Genomic DNA, 18,139 nt, shown 5'->3' with positions numbered 1-18,139 from the left:
TGGGCTAGTAAAAGTCCCACCTGATTGGATGAGAATCGTGACCTAGTGTGGGCGTGTCTCTGCCATCTTTATATTTATTTATTTTTGCGACGCTGAAGTCACAGAGCCAAAGCAAGAGCCCGAGTGTATAAGGAAAGCTGATCTACTGTTTACTGGGGGGTAAAGAATGGCTTTATCTTTATTAAAATAGGCTGATAATTTGCATCAGAATACTTTATTGATCACACAGGGAAACTGTCAGATTGTAGTTGCTCACAGTACAATTAATGTAAAATAAAATATACATATTAAGTTATATATTAATCGAAGATGCTGTGTAATTGATGCATTTCCAATCTTACTAAATGTCAAGTGATCTATATATTGACATATTTTCAGTTTGCACAATGCAACTATTTGCAATTCTGGTTGATGTCAAACTGCATGTCGGTGCTGTGTATCTGTACTTTGAAATGACAGTGTCTGTCTGTCTAGACTGATCAGGCTTAACATTATGATCGCCTGCCTAATATTGTGTTGGTCCTCCTTTTGCTTTTAAAACAGGTTTGACCCGTCGAGCATCAACAACATTAACTTCTTCAGCAATTTGATCTACAGAAGCTCGTCTGTTGGATCAGACCTCCCCACGTGCATCAGTGAGCTTTGACCACCAATAAACCTGTAACTGGTTCACCACTTCCTTGGAACACCTTAGATAGATACTGTCCACTGCAGACCAGGAAAATCCCACAAGAGCTGCAGTTTTGGAGATGCTCTGATCCAGTCGTCTAAACATCACAATTTGGTCTTTGTTAAACTTGTTTAAATCCTTACACTTGCCCATTTTTCCTGCTTCTAACAAACATTGAGGGCAAAATGTTCACCTGTTGCCTAATATATTCCACACAATACCAGGTGCCATGATGAAGAGCTTATGTTTAGTGACTGAATAACACTGTTATAATGTTATGCCTGATCAGCGCATCTGTTCGTTAAAGCAATCTGTCTCTGTTATTTCGATAGCAGTAAACGTTTCCCCCTTAGTGTTATGAAGAGCTTGCTCAAATCATGCCATTTATTCAGTTACAGGTCAGAGCAGTCATGTCCTCCCCAGAAATTGCATCTTTGTCCTGGGGCCACATGAAGGTCAAAGGCTGTTCCTCTTCCTATAAAGATTGTAAAGTGTGGCCAGGTGGCAGTCGGGAATGGAACTGGAGAGAAACTGGGACAGATGTGAGTGCGATTTCGATTTAGGAAAAAATTCTACAAAGAGTGAAGGAGGGGAATATTTTGTTAGATAAAATTTGTCTTGCTTACTAAATAATGGCAAGATGGTGATAGAAGGAACCACAAAAGAGAAAAAAAGCTTGTATCCCAAATTTTGTTTATGAGCCATTACCATAATGCATATTGGGTGTTGCAGTGCACATTGATCGGCCCAAACACTCTGACTGATCAATTATGATTGCAAAGTGATAGAATGCTTTGCTACAGAAAATAAAAAAAATTATGAAGGCACCTTTTTTTTAATGGCACGAGTCTCTTAGCATTATCCAGGTGTCCAGCCAGCTGACCTGGAGGAAATCCTGAGGAAAGGAGTTGATATTCTGGTAATCGGAAGAGGAATGAGTGAAGCATTACAGGTATTTCTAATGACCAAACTTAAAATATATACAAATGAATACCCATCTGTTTTTCTTTTCTTTCTAACCACTGGATGGTCTGAGTGGAAACTGGATTAACAGTGATTTTCTTGCTACTACAGGTTCCACCCTCGACAGTGGAACATGTGAAGAAACAGGGTGTGGATGTAAAAGTTCTGCAGACGGAGAACGCTGTGAAGGAGTACAACATCCTTGCAGGACAGGGGGCAAAAGTGGGAGGAGTTTTCCATTCCACTTGCTAAAGACGGAAAGCTGACTGTACGGTGCCTTACTCTGAAAAGGCGGTTTCAAACGTTCTTTCAAAAAAAAAGTACAGTATTTACATCATATCACAAAAGTTTTTATTACAAGGAAAAACTACAGAACAATATTTTCTCTCAAAATAAATTGATTCTAAGGGCGGGAAGAAAAAAAGCTGTTGAGTCATTTGTTCCGCTTGGTACGCATGTGCTTTTGTACAGATTTGTACGTTAAAGTCCCAGATCAGCGGCGAGCAGGTTTTGGCATGATGAAAACCTTGACGGGTTTGCTGAGGTCGATGGTGCCCTCGATTGAGCTTTCGGTTGTTGGCAGGCCTTCTGTGCTCTCGTCCCAGGCTGGTTTGGGCCCAGCCAGTTTACTGCTGTAGGCCAGGAGCAACCGCACTTCAATCTGAGATGGCTCTGAGAGAATCAGAACAACAACAAAAAGCAAGAGGTCATCTTAAGGGAAATTAGTTCATTCATTAATCTTCAGTAACCATGGCCGAGTTGCTGTTAGATCCAGATACCATTCGAGTAAACACTGGGTGCGAGATGGGAGAATATCTTCCAGGCCACACGGTCACACACTTATGGGCAATTTAGAGTATTCAGTCCATTTGCTCGCCTGTTTTTCTAGGAAATTAGAGAACCTAGACAAAACCAAGACACAGGAGAACATGCATAACCTGTGCTCAAGCTCAAACCAGGGAAGTTGTGGGACGTTCCTGCATTAATACATAATGCCCACATGAAATCAGTTGTGTATAAACTACGTATCAGAGTAAAGATACTGCATACTGGCAAGTCAGGACATCTTATTAAATCCAAAAGAGACGCAACGTAAAGGAGTGAAGTGTACACGTACTGTATATATTTACTGCTCTCTCTGTGTATGAGATAAATGGCTTGACTCCCACACATTCGAAACGATTCTGGCAAGAACCACATTCTCCGGCCTGGATGTAATTCTATTTATATCAATGTGGCTGCTAGGATTTAATTTCATATGTACCGATAAACTCGCCGCAGAAAAGGATTTTGTTTTTTCTTTTAGAAAAACATGCGAACGACATAAACTGAAGGCTAAATAAAAAGGGTATGCGTGTTTTGAGTTTTCAGAATTTGTCTCTACGAGGATAGCTAAGTGTATGAGGTGGTATCAAAAGATTTGAGACTAATGGCGATAACTGGTGCTATTCTCACCACGTGCGAGACGTTACCACGTCTGCGATTTCATCATGAACAGCAAGTTAGAACAAAGAGCGAGCGTGAAAATCTGCGTAAATCTGGGCAAATCGTTTGGCAACTTGTGCATGATGATCGTCGGAGAACAATCCGCATGATCTCGCTTCCACACCCACCCTACAAGTAATATTTCCCGAAGATGATGATGATCCAGGTCAAAGGTCGCCATTTTGGCACCTTTACGGAGATCGCAGTAGTTGCTGGAAGTGGCAAGAATGCTGGGAGCGCTGTATTTCTGTGCAAGGGGACTATTCAGAAGTGTAAACGTATATAAATAAAGTACCTATTTTTTGTAAACAGAGCTAGTCTCCAAACTTTTTGATACCACTTCGTATTTGAGTGCATGCAGGCCTGTGATTACAAGCTTACAATTGGTTGTAGCTCATCATAAAAATGCTAATAGCCCATGCTTCAGGGTGACGTAGCTTTTTTCCGGTTGCTGTTGAAATTAAAATTCCAAATACTTTAAATCTAAGCAGGACACACCACTGACACTATCAAGGTCCAAATCGTTGTGTGTGTGTGTGTTTGTTTGTTTAGTAAGCATCATAGACCAGTGGTGCACTTTTACCGGTCCGGAAGGTCACTGAACTTCAAAAAAACTATCTAAAGATGCTGCACAAGACTGGTGTCCATCACATTAGGAAAACTTTTTTAATTTGGACTTATTATCCAGTTAGCTCATAACAACATAATAGCCTTGTTATAATAATAATAAAAAAATCTAAGCAAAACACGAGTCAGTCTAAGAAAAGAGTAAGAGATGTATTTAATCTATAGAATTGAACAAACTGCAACTGTCTCACCTGTCCAGGCTGTATGGGACAGATACACCTGAGTGATAAGCCGTGTCCTTCCTGGTCCTGGTGTCCTAAAATCTCCAGGTTTAGGATGAATTATGTGTGACTGTCCATCTGGGTAGAGTACCTGAAGGAAGAATAAGAGAGAAGAGAGAGAAAAGTCTTTAACATATTCACTTCAGGACTTGAAATAATATCATATGTTTTCTGCACCTTTATAAAAAACTCAATGTAAGAACCCTGACCTGCACTTTTACTGTTACTTGTGGGTCTTGCACGTGTTCCAGGGTGGCATCGATGTCCAACGCCAGCACTAAGCCAGAGGTAAACCGCAGCGGGTTGTCGGACTCTCCGGTTGGCTCAATAATTGTAGCTGAAGCTCTGTGGATCTGGAAACGAAGCAAAAACAACAGAGTTAGAAGCCTATTGGGAGAAATAGTGATTTTTTTTTTTTTTTAACAGAACAACCTGCTCAGGGAGTTTGAGGTGAGTAAATCTGCTCTGTCTCAGAGTGGTCTGGAGGATCTTCACTAAATCCAGAGGTTTGCAAGTTATTAGTCGGGGCATTAGTTCAAGAAGCTTCTCCACAAAACTGTCCTGAAGGTGGGGTAGCTCGGCCATGAAGAGCCTATGCAGGAAAAAAAGGACACAGTTAAAATCTGATAGAATGGCAAAAGAAAAAAAACACATGGTGTGCTGTTAAATTGATTAAGCAAGGTGACTACTGTCTAAGTTTGTTACATTTTATTTATGTTGTGTACCATAAATGAAATTGCATTAGCTTTTATTATCAGTTATGTTATAGCTGGTACTATGAGCCATTCAACATCATATGTCTCTTTATCACAGTTATTTAAACCCCCGTCACAAATTTTACTTTCCATGATCCATGACTGACACAGGAGCATATTTGCGGCAGGGATTTAAATATTTAACATTTATGTCTGGGAGATTCTGTTCAGGTATATTCTGTAAATTATTATTATTATTTTTTTAGTGCATCGGTTTTGTGCTGTACTTAGAGCGTGCTAACACGCATGAACTTTAAAATGCAGCGAAATGCAAACACACTAAGGTTACATTTTTTAACCAGTCCACTGTTAATGTGTGCTAAAAGGAAGTCAATAGAACAAAAAGTGTAGTGCGACCACAGCTTTAGATGATGTTAGCATCCACCATGCAAGTCCCTGTGAAGGAGCTGCTACCATAAAATCATAAGCACATTAATATAAATTATTTTGCCTTGCAGTCATAAATCCTGTCTGACTGCGAGCACACAGCTGCTCTTCTGAAAAAATTCTTCCCTCTTTCACCAAAAGCTGTACTTGTATATACTACTGTTAACACACTCATTTTCACTGAACAGTCTGGTCCATCTGCTCCCACACCTTGTTGCTACATTCACTGGCCATTTTATTACCTGTGGTCATCATATAGATGGATTTTATAGATATACAAATATTGACCGTTGCTATGTACGGTTTGTTAGCACCCCACCTCACTAATCAGTGCTGAGAATAGACAAAGAATCTAAAGTGTCACTGTGGTGATTTAATCACTGTTATGTATCATACCTCTGAAAAGACTCCACTTCCTGTAGGAACTTCTCACACAGTCTGAGAAGAGGCTCGATCCTGCAAAGGAAAAGTGTTTCAGTTCACAGGGTGTACTTCACAAAATGTCAGAAGCTGAAGGTGACTGTATCACATGTGGCTCTGAGTCAATAAAATAATATTGATCTTCCTTGGCAGTGTGCTTCTCTCTTCCCTTCACATACCCATGTAGAAGGTGTATGCTGGACTGTTTTCCTTTCTTTTTCTGCCCACAATATTTTCGAATTAATTCCCAAAATGTAATTAAAGCCACAAAGGCCCTGACCAGGCCAAAGCGTTTGCTGAAGATGAATGAATGCTGTGAACAAATCCAATAAACATGTGTGGCCTTTCAGTTCCAGTCAGGCAAAAAGTGGTCTCTCTGGCTTTAAAACGAACTCATTTATATTTGTTTAAATGTTTTCTCTAAACAAAATTGATAATACCTTTCATAACCTTTCATGTACAACATGGTTGATCACATACAGATCATGTGTAGATCATTACATTGTCTCAGGAGTTATGCACTGCTGCCTGATAGTGAAATTTGTGTGCATATTTGTGCGTATTTGTGTGTGTGTGTGTGTGTGTGTGTGTGTGTGTGTGTGTGTATATTATCAGTGCTGACCCTCGTTTGGTGCGGGCAGTAAGAACAAGTCGTAGTGCCTTGGCTTGCAGTCGAACATTATGAATAGTTGCCACCTGACGTGTTTCCAGGCCGCTGTACAAGAATTCCAACTTGTACGTCTCTTCTAAAATCTATCGTGGACACACACACACACACACACACACACACACACACACACACACACACACACACACACACACACACACACACACACACACAAATATTCTTCTATTCACAGGGCTCAAACAAAACTAAAGTATATCAACCTTGGAAAAATATACATTAATATTAAAGCTTGATTTTATAAGCTTTAATATTTATTAATTAATTGGCCTTGGCCGGCCATGACACTTTAGCCGGTTCCTTCCAATTTTAATAGATACTGACCACTTTAGACCGGGAACAGCCTACAAGAGCTGCAGTTTTGGAGATGCTCTGACCCAGTCGTCTAGACATCACAATTGTTAAATTTACTAACTCCTAACGCTCGTGGATTTTTCCTGCATCAACCAGCTGCATGTTCACTTGCTGCCTAATAAATCCCACCCACTAACTGATGCCATGATGTAGAGATCATGATATTCATTTCACTGGTCATAATGTTATGTCTGATCTGTACATATATAAATAATCATCTACATTGGCTTGAGGTACATAAAAAATTGTGTCTATGTGCACACGTGTGTGTTTGTAAATGCACGTACCTGCTGTGCAGCAGTTGATGCCATGGCATTCTGTTTCAGACACAGAGGCACAGCCATGCTCCACAGCTTCTCTTGTAGAGCCTAAAAAAAAAAATGATATCAGTCAGCACTTACAAATTTTACTACTGCTGAGTTGATTGAAAAAGCTTTCAAAATAAGAGCTCACCTTCATTAACAACAGCTGACAGTGCAGGTATGTTGCATAAAAATCTGCAGATCCGGCCAGCTCTGTCTGCAGCATCCCGAGTCTCTGCAGATCTCTGTGTGAAAAAACGGGATAAACATCAGCGCACAGATTATCAGCACATGAAACAGCCACAGGTGGCTGAGCGTGACCCTGTGTTTCAGACCTGATGGTAAAGTCGAGCAGGTCCTGAGCTCCAGGTGAGTCCAAGTTCTGCAGGATGCTGACTCGAGACAGGCTCTCCTGGAGAAACTGCTGTGCCGACTCCAGGCTGCAAGTCTCCTTTCCTGATGACTCCGACCCCAGAGCTGCCATTTGCTTCCTGCCTGGTAACTGAAAGTAGAGGCAAGAGGCAAAATAGAACATGATAATAGAGATATAATGATGCCTAATAGGAAAGATTGACGGACTATAAAATCTTACCCTTAGCTGAGGCACGAGGTGTGAGAGACTGTCACGCAGGTAGGCGTAGTGCCGGAACGTGTGGTCTGAGAACAGAGCTGGCATGGTGGGACAAGACTTTGCTGCGTTAAACACCAGCACTAAAACCGCAATGTCTGATGAAACTCATTATCAGGAAAATAATTAAATAACGATGTAGAGGCTATAACTTATTTTATTGCTTTGACTGATTCTCAATCCAGAATTAAACCCATTTTGGCATTAAATAGAAATTCAAACTAATCTTCTTCTTCTTCTTCTTTTGGCTGCTCCCATTAGGGGTCGCCACAGCGGATCATCCGTCTCCAAGAAATTCAAACTAATACATGGCTTAAAAAAAAAAAAAAAAGGTTCCTGTGCCTTTAATATCATTATATAACTACACAAAGGAAAATGGAGCTGAACAGGGAAGGATACATGCAGGATCGTCCATGTCCGGCTCTGGAGTGTCAAAATACGGATGTGTGCTCAGGAGCTCAGGGACAATGGGCAACACCAAAGTGGGATGACGAGCTCCGAGAAACTTTAAACACCTGCAGGAGGGGAATAAAGATTAATGAAAGATTAACTGCAAGCTGCATTTCTCTGAAAAACAAATCACTAGTTAATTGCATAGCAAGAAGGAAATTTAGATAGGATGCTCACTTCCACACTGAGTTGCGGTCGGTCGGATACTTGGCGAGGTTCTTTAGCAGTTCCAGCAGGGCCAGCTGGATACACTCTTTAGTCGAGACGTTTGTGTAACACAGCAACTCATGCAGGGCTTCTCGGATGTCCCGGGAGGAATCCTGAATGCATAACAAGCATGTTCCCATATTATCAATCCAAGTTTTCCATGGTATGAAAGTCTTCAGAACAGAAAAGTCTACTCTTGATTTCTTGCCAATACAGTATGACAAGTATAATATGAAAAGAAAAAAAAAAGGGAGATGACAGAACACTGGTTATTTTTGCAAGTAACACATTTCTCATGTATACCAGGTGGTCTGAAAACATACAAGAAGAAAGTACTTTATCTATCTATGTTTACACACTATCAATTTCAAAATAGTCCCCTTGCACATCAATTTAGAGCTCCCAGGGTTTCTGCCACTTCTGGAATGTGTCCTGGAAGTCTTCTTTATTGAAGCACCGTCAGGGGAGCGCGGTGACGGTGTGCACACGTGGTCAGAATAGCACCAGTTGCACAGCTTCCGATTTGGCACACTGACTTTCGGTGCCTCCTGTGACTATGCGTATAGTATAGCATAGTACAGACTTGTGCGGCCATCGGTTGGCGTGTTACAAAACTGGTTTTGAAAATATTTCCACAATTCCACGTATTCCACAACCCATAAATAATCCCATAAATGGATGAAAAGTATGGAGCGTCATTCTTTAATAAACTAATGGCTTAAGTGCCAGTATGCACATTATGTGCCGTTATCAATTTCAGGGTGCTAACAATGTTGCATTACACCACCCTGTCACAGATTTTTTTCAGTGTGTGTCTTTATGATTTTTCCTCTTAAGCACTATGTAATGTTTTGAATGTCCTCAGAAATGTGACCATAATAAAAATTAGGCATGTTTTTGTCATTGACGTTTTATGAGATTGCTGAATGTGCTTGTATGATGAGTCAAATGAGTGCATTATTATATGCCTGACATTTTCACTGTACTACTGTTTGGGCTGCTGTTACAAAAAAAAATGCATCGACCCCTTTTAACCAACCCGAATGCAAACCAGTGGTACCTCGAGCACGGCGAGCACTGTGTCCAGCTGGTCCTCACGCAGTGTGATGTGAGTGGAGATCTCTCGCAGGACGTGGATGGACTGTAGTCTTACTTCCTCGATTTCGTCATTGAACATGTCAACCAGGAAGTCCAGGCACTTTTCTGCGAAGCTAGGAGAGGACAGGGCCAGGGAGCACAGGGCCTCCACGGCCGCAATCCGCACTTCTGCAAAGATAAAACAAAAAAGAATGGAACATCGGTGGACACATTTTCAACAGCGCACACTGTGAGGAACTGAAGCTCCCTTCAAGGGCAAAATACACACCATACATCTCGTCCTCAAGTCCATGGACGAAAGCTCCACAGGCCCCAGAGTCGATTAGGTTGACACCTGATGTGTCAAGTTTCTCTCTAGGAGCGTCGTCTGCCCATCTCCGGCCTGAGGAGAACTCTCCGGAAGTGTAGAGCTCTTTGGCTCGCTCGTGCGCCGTGCGCTTTTTCTAAAGTGTGAAAAGAGGTCAATAATCAACACAGCATGGACAGTTAGGGAAAAAAAATAAAAAATTCAGTACCCCTGTGCTCTGTTTGGGAGGATACCGGAGTTTGACATCATAAGATAAAGACTGCTCCATGTGGATGGCAATACGACTGTTTCCAATGCTCTGATTGTGCTGACTGTTGTATACTATATGCAAAAATACAACTATCTGGCCACACCAAACTGCCGCTCCTGGTCCCCTGAGCCACGCCCTTAACCCCCATCGCTGTTCAGTTGCATGAATGAGATAAATGTAAGTCATTTTCATTTAGTTTTACAACGAAAAAACCCTGATCCTGTTTATACAACAAAATTAAACATAATAAATCAGAAACTATACTTTTTCCATTAGAAACTATACTTCCCCCCCCCCAAAAAAAGAAGTACAGATGTACACACTCTATAAGCTTCTGAAATTTGCATGCTTTTTTTACTGCCACACATCATGGGTGGTGGATGTACGATGGATATGTGGGAGTTTGGTTTACAAATATGTAAACAATAATATATTATATAAAAAAAAACCATCTGATTTGATTTCCAAGGTGGTATCAAAAAGCTTTGAGGCTCTCTTTCCAAAAAAAAAAAAAAAAAAAGTTTATTTACTTACGTTTACACATGATCACCTTCAAAATAGTTTCTTCACACATCAATACAGCGCTCCCTGCGTTCCTGCCACTACTGGAATGTGTCCTGGGAGTCTTCTTTTCGAAGTGTGTAAAGCAACTTCTATGATTCGCGCCGGATCTCCGCAATGGTGTCAAAACGATGACCTTCGAGTTAAATCTTCAGAAAGAGGGCGAAGTCAGCAGGAGCCAAATCTTGCGTGAAGGAAAGCGAGATCAGGTGGATTGTTCTCCGACGATCATCATACGCAAGTTGCCGAATGGTTTCGACATTTCGGGGGTTGAGCTCGTCGAAGGTCTTCCTGTTCCCTCGTCATCTTCCAGTGACGTTCTTCCGCTGTTGAGGCGCTTGTGCCACTTAATACACCTCGAACGACTCTTTCCAGCATCGCCATGTGTCAAAGGTCTTCGTTGCAGATTTGCCCAAATTTACGCACAATTTCATCTCTGCACTTTGTTCTAATCTCCTGTCCTTGATGCACTCTTAGTCTCGAAACTTTTTGATACCACCGTGTATCTTTAGTTTTCATTATTTTAGATAATAAAATATAAAAGATAGATATTCTAACATAACAACGATCAATGCATAAGATTTGGACCTTTTCATATGTAACTATTAGCACACAAACGAAACGGCGAATCGATACCACTGTGAATGTGTTTTTACCCTGAGGTCTGACATCAGCTTCTTGTCCAGTGTCTGCTCCAGGAAGTGTGGGCTCACCTGCTTCATGGAGCCCTGAAAAAGCAAACACGATCCAGGTACTAAATAAATATTCAGTGCAAACAGGGAGTGAATAAATAAATAAATAAATAAATAAATAAATAAATAAATAAATAAATAATTACCCACCAGCAATTTGGCAGCCTGCACTCGCACTACCCAGGAGCCATCGCTGACCATGTGGCAGATCTTTCCAAATGAATCATCGATCAGCCGGATCTCCTCGTTGGATGAAGGAATCGGGACAATGCTACATGACAACAGAGAGGGAAGAAAAACAAACTTTTCCATACAGAAAACAGTGCAAACAAACAGGAATCTCTATGAATCATGTGAGACTGTATTGAAAGAATACATTAGTCCACCTCTCAGGATAAAGCTGGCTTAGCACCCACACCATCTGCACGGCGGCTGAGCGCACTTGCTCGTAGTCGTCGCTCAAGAGTTTGCAGGCCTGTGGGACAAAACAATCAGTTTAGATCCGGCATGCATAATGAACCAGTACAGAATTATAGATTATTTTTACCTGGTTGTATATCGTCTGCTGGAGTTTCATTCCTCTTTCGTGCAGTTGAAGCTGGGAACATAAAATAAGTGGCATTAGGTCAAATACGACCCAATAAAACAGAGTCCTTACATAATAGGGCTTAGGCAACTAAAGAGAAAATATATAATTGCATATGTGGTGTGAAAAAGTGTCCTTATTTCTGTCAGATGTTTGTCACACTTTAATGTTTCAGATCATCAAACTAATTTAAATATTAGTAAAAGAGAATGCAAGTGAACACAACATGCAGTTTTTAAATGAATGTTTTTATTATTGAGGAAAAAACTAAATCCAAAACTACATGGCCTGTGTGAAAAAGTGTTTGCTTCTGAACCTAATAACTGGTTGCGCCACCCTTAGCAGCAACTACTGCAATCAAGTGTTTGTGATTACTTGCAATCTGAGTCTGTTACAGAATTATTGTTGTAATTCAGACACACGGGAGGGTTTTCGAGCATTAACTGCTTTTTTAAGGTCATGCCACAGTATCTCAATAGGATAGAGGTCAGGACTTTGACTAGGCCACTCCAAAGTATTTATTTTGTTTTTCTTCAGCCATTCAGAGGTGGACTTGCTGGTGTGTTTTGGATCATTGTCCTGCTGCAGAACCCAAGTTTGCATCTGTTCGAGGTCACGAACAGATGGCCGGAAATTTTCTTTCAGGATTTGGTAAACAGCAGAATTCATGGTTCCATTTATCACAGCAAGTCTTCCAGGTCCTGAAGCAACAAAACAGCCCCAGAACATCACACTACCACCATCATATTTAACTGTTGGTATGATGTTTTTTTTCTTAAACAAGTCTAGAATATTTTTATTTAAATAAAATTGATAAAAAGAAAATGTACATTTATTTTGTTATTACTCAATACAAAATACTGTGTACAGTATTTAAACTATTTAGATTTGTTTTAGTATATTGTATTGTTTATTTGATAGTATTTATAGCCCCTACATCATTAGGAGATATGCGTAGTCAATAACGAACAGTAAAAACTTCCGAAAAATTCATTGTACGAACGGTTGTTCGGAAAACTTAACTTGTTCGTAAGGTGGGGAGCGTCTGTAATCGTGTCTACAAAAAAACGTGAAAAGACGTGGAACGAAAGCAGAAGGCACACAAAAGCATGGGGGTTTTCATTATTTCAAGTTCTACTAACATAGACAATTCATATTAATCTAGTGTCAATGGGTTTGGATGTTTAATGACTGCCAGCCAGATATGATTAGTGTAAATTAACCAGCTTCAACGTTTTTTGCAACGTGATTCAACATTAATTAGCGGAACCCCTGCAGTACCACCGCTGACGTCCTAGTGGTCGCTGACCCCAGGTCTAAAGATCCATTCTGTAGTGAATATGTGACAAGTAAAAGGCCTCCTTTCTATAAAAATGAGGTTTAAAAAAACAGAAGAGCTAAAGCAACGTTAATGTGGCTCACCATAGCTTTAATGCCTGCTGTACGAACTCGAGGGTCCTGGTCACTGAAGTAATCGCTGATGAGACTCTGGACGTCCCTCGGGGATGCGGTGGAAGTGCCAGGTACTGCCTCACTCTCTTTACTTGGAGGTTTGTCGACAGACCCCAAGCAGCCAAGGAGCTGAAGACACTTATTGCGTACCCCAAAATAAGTGCTCTGAAGGTGCTTTTAGTGGAGAGGCACAGATTATACACAAAATAAATTTGCCTTTATTTGTACCAACTTGTTTGGAAGCTGGGGGCAGAGCCCATAAAACAGCTTCACCAGAACACAGAGTGTTGCTCAAGGATCAAGAGTGGCAGCTTGGCGATACCGGGGGGTTGAACCCCCGCCCTTCCAATCAGTAACCCAGAGCATTAACGGCTGAGCTACCACTCTAATGAGTCTTTTACAAAACAAAATGACAGGAAAAGATGTTTCTAAAAAAAAACTATTGTGAGCTCACTAGGAGTGGGGTACATGCCTGTGTTCTTTTTAGTATCAAATAAAACATGTTACCTTGCATGCCACTTCGAAGAGTCTCTGCGTGACTGCCATGTTGTCTGTCAGCTGTGTACCAATAACCAGCAAAGTATCAAGCAGTTGGGCCAACACATGGTTAGATTCTAAAAGCAAAATGAAAAGTCAAGATTCCATATATTCAATATATTTTATAAATCTAGACTAGACTCTACATTTGGCTTAAAACTCATTGGTTTGCAGATATCGTTAACAATTATGATTAGATTGCAAAACACTAAGTGGGAGAGATGACATACTCTCACACTGTCAAGCACAGCAATGTTAACCAATAGAGGGCATTTGTAAGTATATATATATATATATATATATATATATATATATATATATATATATATATATATATATATATATGCAGAAGAGGGCAGATAGCAATTTACAACAAAAGTGTAAAACAGCATCACTTTTGGCTTCACTAGGCTTGGATGGTGTACTTGGCGTGGCGGTTGAGAGGGAATTAGCAGGTGACCAAATAGTTGAGATATTTTGGTGATTAGAAAGAACACACTAGTATGCACTACCTTGTGTCCTGCATATTTCAGTGGTTTCTACTGAACTTTGATTAGTTCAAGTGGGTGAGCTAGAGCGGTAAATGTGTTCCCTCAAAACCAGGATTAGGAACTCTTCCAACAAATTTATAATCTTCATTCATCACCTGCAACTATATAACAGGTTCTTCAGCCTAACCTTAAAACACCAGACCCACACAATATACCTTGGACATGTTTCGGGGAGGAAATCCCCACAGACTGTAACCAGAACTTGTGCATTAAAAGCTTTCGCTATTAGGAGACAATGTTTCAGTTCTTAAAGCAAAGTGGCCTGGTCAGTGAAGCGTCACGGCCGTTAGTGTGGAATGTGGCAAGGAGCCAGTAGTCTTTTACAAGGACCAAATGAATTCCTGCTCCCTGTCTATAAAGGGAAAAAAGGTAGCACTGGAATGATTTAAGGATGTTTTGTATTTCTAGCATGACTAGGTTAACCTATTCCTGAAAGAAGTCACTGCAAATCAATGTAATGCTCTTCTGATCACCTTTATCCTTTATAAGTTTCCTGATGGGAATGGTTTCTTCCAGAATGACCCTGCCCCTATCTACATGTCACCAGGGCTTAATGAATGCTTTGATAAGAATAAAAATGGCCTTCACAGACACCAGCGATTAACACAGTTTAAAACATTTTGTTAAAAGACAGCTCTCTTTGACAACAAACATCTGAAGGAAGATCTTTTGGAGAAACAATGTTCATCTCTTCTATACTATTTCAAAAATGTAGAATCCACACTAATATACATCAGATATGTTCTGCAGGCTGGAAACATCTCAGTTTGCTCAAAGAAGCAGAAGGAAGTAGAAGATACAGACCAATTTCCACAACAGCCAACAGAATTCAAGATATATTACAACTCGCATGATCTCTAAACTCGAAATCGGCTTCAGAAAAGTTTCTCGATCTAGTGGAGAGTGTAAAGGTTGATGGTTAACTCATGGTACTTGTTGGAAAACAAGTTGTGGACAATGCACTTAAAAACACATTCAAACACCATCATCCAAATGCTCATTTTCTGTTTCAATCACATACACACTCAAAAGTTGTATATTGAACCAAACCTCCCATAGCACACTTAGATTACACATGCACACCAGTGGAGCTGTGCATGTTTAATCCAAGATCAAGGTTCTGGAGGGAAACTGAGCACAAACAAATATTAAGCTTCACAACTATAACTAGACAATTGGGAGATCTGAAAATAATTTCTTAAATTTATTTTAAAATTTGCTGCTACTGTACATGCATTGATGTACAGCTTGTTTTGGGGCAGTAAAACATGTTTAATGGTTTACACGGGTTGGAATGGAAGATCTTGAGAGGCCTGCTATAGAGCTCTGACCTCAACCCTACTGAACACCTTCAGGGATAAATTGGAACGCTGACCTTACCCCAGGCCTCCTTACATCAGTACCTGACTTTACGAACACCCTTTTGGGGTGAATGAACACAAATCTCCACAAACACACTCCACAATCTTATGGAACATCTTTCCAGTTGAGTGGATGTTCTTATAACAGCAAATGGGGACTATGTGCATTCTGTAGACGAAGGTAATATTACATTTATTTTATTTTGCATCATTAGGAGTCATTCAGCAAACACTAGGAACTAGACAGCAGAACCGGAATAACACTGAAATGACTTACTGTCATGATTCAGAGTGTTAATGACGTCATCGACGATGCAGTCAGGGGAGAACCCCGGTGTTTTTGAGAGCAGGCCGAGCAGCGAGGCAATCTTCAGCCTTACTGAGTTATCGAGCTCCTGTTCGACGACATATTCAGAAGCACCAAGTAACAAAAGGGTGAACACAATGTGACCAGCATGCAACATTTATTAAAGCTTACATTACACATACACACATCAGCAATTCTAACTTTATCTTTAATCCTTTCCCCTTTACGCTATTAACAAAAAAGTTGGCGTTGTCCTGGCCAAGACTTACCTTGTAGTAGTGCTCCAGAAGAATGCGCACTACCCCTTCAACACTTTCTGCCTCCACAGGCTTGCGAGCAAAGTTTAGGAGATACTGAAGAGCATCTGTCGGGCTGGTGGCTTTACACAGGTCAATATGAAGTGCTGCAGATTTACTAGGCTTGGTAAGACGAAGCTTCTTGGCTGGGACCTCCTCGAGAGGTTGTTGCTGAGAAGTGGAAAAAATGTAGGAAATTATATAAATTACTGACACACGTTTTTGATTTATGGATACTGGTATGGGTTAGTATCGGGATTAGCACAGTTTATGATCCGACATATTTAATACGTATTTAAACTGGGCAACCAAAACTCAAATGCATGATCATGCTTTCAAACATGGTACACAGGAAAACGAGTCAAAGATTTTATTTAAAAGTCTAAGACAGCTAAATACTACTACTACGACTAATAATAATAATAATTATTATTATTATTATTATTATAATACACTAGTAGTTCTTTAGACTATGTAGCCTATATGTACACTATATTCACTATGCATACTAAAATTTACTCTCACCCACAAAGATTACAGTTTACAAACTATATATTCTACCCAAGTTTTCTATTATATTATATTTCTAGTCTATGCAGTTTTATATTTATTTAAATGTTTATTAAATTCAGGATGACATTATGTTCTGGTGGTTCTGGTGAAACCCATGAAGCTGATCTCTCAAAGAAATGTATCTTCAAGCATATAAGAATGTTTTATATACAGAATATCAGCATTATGAATAGAAAAAAAGCAATGTTTTCTATTTGTTGTCCATCTCAATAAAATATTTCTGACCTAAACAGGAGAAAATAAGCCTTAGTTTTTTGCTCAATACCCCACTGTTAGCTTAGGCACCTAACGACGTTTCCTGGGAAAGAGAAAGCTCGCTGGTGAGCTACAGACTTCACTTTGCCCTACACGTCTTTATTTTTCCCCTCTCTATTTTTTTAGTCAAGTGTTTTACCTGCACAACTTTGGAAAATTCCTCGTAAACTCGTTTTTTCAGATGAGCAGCCATTATCACAATGAAAGGCGAACTGTAGCGAAGCACATTTGTCCCACATTGCTCGCCGTAGCGCCGCTTCTTCTTTTTCCCCCTTCAGTCTGTTTTGTATTGAGCTTCTATACCATTGTCGCCGTCAAGCGTCTAAAAGCAAAAGTTATAAGCAAAAAGACGGATTTAAACAATAAACTCACATGACCACAATACGTCAAGGGACATAAAAGAGTCGTTTATTAACGAAGTCATTTGAACAGTTACATTCAATAAATTCGATACATTATTGTGACCAATATAGTGTCAAACTATTAATAAATTAGGGACAAAATGTACATGTTGCCTGCAAAAAGTACAAAAAACTATACAATATATACCAATATATACAATATGTAAATACTTGTGTGTGTGTGTGTGTGTGTGTGTGTGTGTGTGTGTGTGTGTATATATATATATATATATATATATATATATATATATATATATATATATATATATATATATATATATATATATATATATATACACACACACACACAAGTATTCACAGCCTTTGCCATGACACTCAAAATTGAGCTCCACCAATCAGGCCTGTTTGGTTTGACTGAAGCCATTCCTTAATAAAAGGCACATGACAGCCCATTCAGAGTTTGCAAAAAGACACCTAGGACTCCCAGCCAATGAGAAAAAAAGAATGAAATCTTTGGCCTGAATGCCGAATGTCTGGAGAAAATCAGGCACCGCTCATCACCTGGCCAATACCATCCCTACAGTGAAGCATGATGGTGGCAGCATCATGCTGTGGGGATGAATTTCAGTGGCAGGGAACTGGGAGACTAGTCAGGATCGAGGGAGAGATGGATGCAGAAATGAACAGAGACATTCTTGATGAAAACCTGCTCCAGAGCGCTCTGGACCTCTAGACTGGGGTGATGGTTCATCTTCCAACAGGACAACAACCCTAATCGCACAGCCGTTTGAACATCT

The 18,139-nt window shown here is 40.1% G+C and overlaps 2 protein-coding genes across 2 annotated transcripts; one reads left to right on the top strand and one right to left on the bottom strand.

Annotated features, from left to right (window-relative positions):
• Positions 1-50: 50 nt before the first annotated feature.
• aamdc (adipogenesis associated, Mth938 domain containing) lies at positions 51-2,057 on the top strand. Its single transcript, XM_083551569.1, has 4 exons — positions 51-158; positions 1,063-1,212; positions 1,527-1,622; positions 1,745-2,057. The coding sequence occupies exons 2-4, from the start codon at positions 1,081-1,083 to the stop codon at positions 1,883-1,885; spliced, it is 369 nt and encodes a 122-aa protein (XP_083407695.1). The 5' UTR covers positions 51-158; positions 1,063-1,080; the 3' UTR covers positions 1,886-2,057.
• Positions 1,962-17,309, bottom strand: ints4 (integrator complex subunit 4). The gene is made up of 23 exons (XM_083551568.1): positions 17,120-17,309; positions 16,126-16,323; positions 15,827-15,944; positions 13,608-13,714; positions 13,071-13,274; positions 11,610-11,660; positions 11,449-11,537; positions 11,213-11,333; positions 11,027-11,098; positions 9,521-9,695; positions 9,215-9,420; positions 8,125-8,267; positions 7,897-8,012; positions 7,462-7,595; positions 7,205-7,371; positions 7,021-7,114; positions 6,855-6,935; positions 6,151-6,281; positions 5,505-5,564; positions 4,399-4,558; positions 4,176-4,319; positions 3,937-4,057; positions 1,962-2,305 (listed from the first exon to the last, which is right to left on the bottom strand). Exons 1-23 carry the CDS (start codon positions 17,171-17,173, stop codon positions 2,127-2,129), a joined length of 2,925 nt encoding a protein of 974 aa, XP_083407694.1. The 5' UTR covers positions 17,174-17,309; the 3' UTR covers positions 1,962-2,126.
• Positions 17,310-18,139: the final 830 nt, after the last annotated feature.

Source organism: Silurus aristotelis, assembly GCF_946808225.1.
Source record: "Silurus aristotelis genome assembly, chromosome: 10".
Taxonomy (NCBI): Eukaryota; Metazoa; Chordata; class Actinopteri; order Siluriformes; family Siluridae; genus Silurus; species Silurus aristotelis.
This window is presented reverse-complemented; position numbering and strand designations above follow the sequence as displayed.